This window comes from Bison bison, unplaced genomic scaffold, assembly GCF_000754665.1.
Source record: "Bison bison bison isolate TAMUID 2011002044 unplaced genomic scaffold, Bison_UMD1.0 scf7180017864089, whole genome shotgun sequence".
Classification (NCBI taxonomy): domain Eukaryota; kingdom Metazoa; phylum Chordata; class Mammalia; order Artiodactyla; family Bovidae; genus Bison; species Bison bison.
In genome coordinates this window covers 1,025,704-1,028,437 of record NW_011494661.1, presented here as the reverse complement: position 1 = coordinate 1,028,437, position 2,734 = coordinate 1,025,704, and the positions used below count along the sequence as shown (strand labels likewise).

Here is a 2,734-nt window from a genome sequence, read left to right as displayed (position 1 = left end):
GTGCTCCTGGGCAAGTGTCCTTTTCTGTGCAAAGGAGGGAGATAACATGCCAAGCTTGTGAGGGTTGCCCGGAAGGAAGCTGGCGTGTAATGGCACACAATGTGTGACTGACTCATGGCATCTCTGGAGTGTGGCAGTGTGTGGGGCATATACTCCATGAGAAGCGTTGGTTGAGGCACTTCCCTGGCAGTCCAGTGGTTAAGACCCTGTGCTTCCAGTGCAGGGGACATGGGTTCAATCCCTGGTCTGGGAACTAGGATCTCACATGCCACTCAGTGCAGCTGAAAAATAAAATTAAAAAAAAGAAGCATTTGTTGAAAGCAGTGTCTTTGCTGCAGGCAGGGAAATGGGCACTTTGTTGCAGAGGGTGGAGATGTCGAGCGTGGCTTGAGCGGGGGCTGGATGTCAGGAATTGAGTGATTGCTGAGCACACAGCCGTGGGTGCAGGGAAAAAGCCAGGGCTACAAATAACAGGTTTGGGGGTCCCTCAGCCATGAAAGTGAGCTCTCATGGAGCAGGGTGGGAGAAGAGAGAGGAGTGTGGAGGGCACGGGCTGAGCCTGGAGGGGCCCATGATGGCAGGTGAGGGGCACAGGTGAATCAGCAGAAAGCGAAGTGCAGCCAGGAAGAAGAGGCCAATGAGTCCCCAGGTGCCTCTCTAGGAAGCCAGGAGACAGGGGACTCGTGCAGGCAGCAAACTAAACTTGGTTGTTTCACCTTCCTGAGTATAGCATGACCCACATTTGTGGCAGGTGGGAATAGGATTTGCAATCCCCGCCATGTTGGATTATCCAGAAACCCGGAGCCTGCTTGTTTGTGCAGGAGCTGCAGAGATGAGTGTGCTGACCAGCCAGGGCCCCAGCACATGGGGGCCGAAGTGATCCCAGACACAGGGCTGCTCATGGGAGCCCAAGGGTTTTCCTGGGGGCCCCTTCCTAGCCAGCACCCCTCCCCGCCATAAATGTCGTGTGATTCAGTTTATTTAAGCAAGTCGTTGTATACATGGCTATTGGGGGATGCGGCTGCCAGGTAAAAGAAGCCCTGGGTTGTAGAGAAGTGTGTGTGTAACACATGTAGATACGTACAGGCTTATGTGTGTGGGTTTAGAAAATGGGAGATGATAGATCATAGACAAAAAAGGGAGCTGTGTTCCTCACGGAGGGGGTGGGGGTGGATTGGGTGGGTCTCCAGCCCCTGGAGGGAGTGGGGGTGGTGTGCAGCTCATATTATGTATTAGATCACAGCGCGGGTATTGATTCTGCATGGAGCCCGTGTGTGTACTGTGGGGGCGGGTATAAGATGTGACAAATGACAGTGTGCTTCTGGAGTTTACCTAACCCCCTGAGAGCGGATGAGACAATAACACAAAGTGTGTGCATGCGGGCATGAGTGTGTCCTGAACAGCTGTTTGCCTGTGCACATGTGTGTCCTGGGGTCCACTTACACACGTGTGTGTGCACACGCGTGCGTGCGTGTATGTGTGTGTGTGTGAGCCCAGCCTTCTTGAGCTTAGTTGAAGGAATCGCCTCTCGGCTCCCTCCCTTCCTTCCTTCCCTCTTGACCTACGTGGTGAGCCCGAGGGACAGGCTCAGGCAGGCCTCTAAGCGGTGAGGGCTGACTGCGCAAAGGCTGTGGCATGACAGAGGGGTGGGTTCAGTCTGGCCCCCCGAAATTTGACCCCCTTCTACCGCTGAAGTAGTCCATCCAGCCTGGGGGCACTTTGTCTTAGCCAGCTGTTGAAAAGTCATTTATCCCAGAATTGCAGAACCAGAGCCAGAAGGGGCCTCAGAGGGGTCCTAGTCCACCCGTCTCCACCCTGGAGAGGCACTGGGGGCTCAGAGAGGCTGAATGACTGGGATGGGAGTCGTGCAGCACTTTGCAACAGAAGCTGTGTACCAATCCCCAAACCCCAAGGGTGGTGATGGGGAGCACGGTTGGGTCTGAGTGTGCAAAGGCCTCAGGTGTGTGTTGTGTGAGAGATTATACATGTCTCTGCATCACTAAGTGCCTATGTGTGTCAGTGTGTCAGTGAGGGTGAGCCCTGCGTGAGCGTGTCCCCATCTGTCTCTGAGATGCGGTGGCGTGCAGGGAGGAGCGTGCTGGGGGAGGCTGGGCACCTGACTGCTGCTCCTGGCCTGGCCTCCGATTCTCCACGTGACCTTGAACAGTTGCCTCCCTGTCCTGGGCCTCAGTTTCCTGAAATGTGACTTAGGCTCAGGTCCCCTTGGGCTGTGTGACCCTATTTGTGAGGTGCCAACTCAGGGAACAGCTTGGTCTGTGTCTCATCCCCCAGGGGCCTTCCAGGTTGGGTGACTTGTGTCCAGGCCTGGGCGGGCTAGAAGACCTTAAACCCACCTCCCATCACTCCGCGTGGAGCCCTGTCCTTAGTACCCACGTTAACGGCCCTCTTTTTTTCTCTCTCTTTGCCTCCCCCTTCCTGAACCTCGCTGGCCTATAGAGGAGCACCCCATGGAAGGTGAGTGACACCTCTTGGTCGCTGGGAGTGGTGGATCACTTGCTGGGGGTCCTGGCGGCCCCCTCCCCGGCCCATGTTGGGGGTGCCCAGGGAACGGTGTCCTCTTGGCTGCCTTGGCCCCACCCTTCACCTGTCCCCTCTTTCTGGTCTGCTGGGGAGAACTGCCTGGCAGGGCCAGTCCTTCCACTGCCTGTCCTCAGCGCTTCTGCCCACCGGCCTGTCTTCCTCCCTGAGAGGAGACCAGACTGGGAGTGGAGCT

General features: G+C 56.4%; 1 protein-coding gene across 1 annotated transcript in view; it reads left to right on the top strand.

Moving 5' to 3' along the window:
- NRXN2 (neurexin 2) overlaps positions 1–2,734 on the top strand; it is a 99,262-nt gene that overhangs the window by 9,335 nt on the left and 87,193 nt on the right. The window contains exon 2 of the mRNA XM_010838098.1: positions 2,458–2,475. Within this exon, the coding sequence (XP_010836400.1) occupies positions 2,469–2,475 (7 nt within the window). The 5' untranslated portion in view covers positions 2,458–2,468. The remainder of the gene's footprint in view (positions 1–2,457; positions 2,476–2,734) is intronic.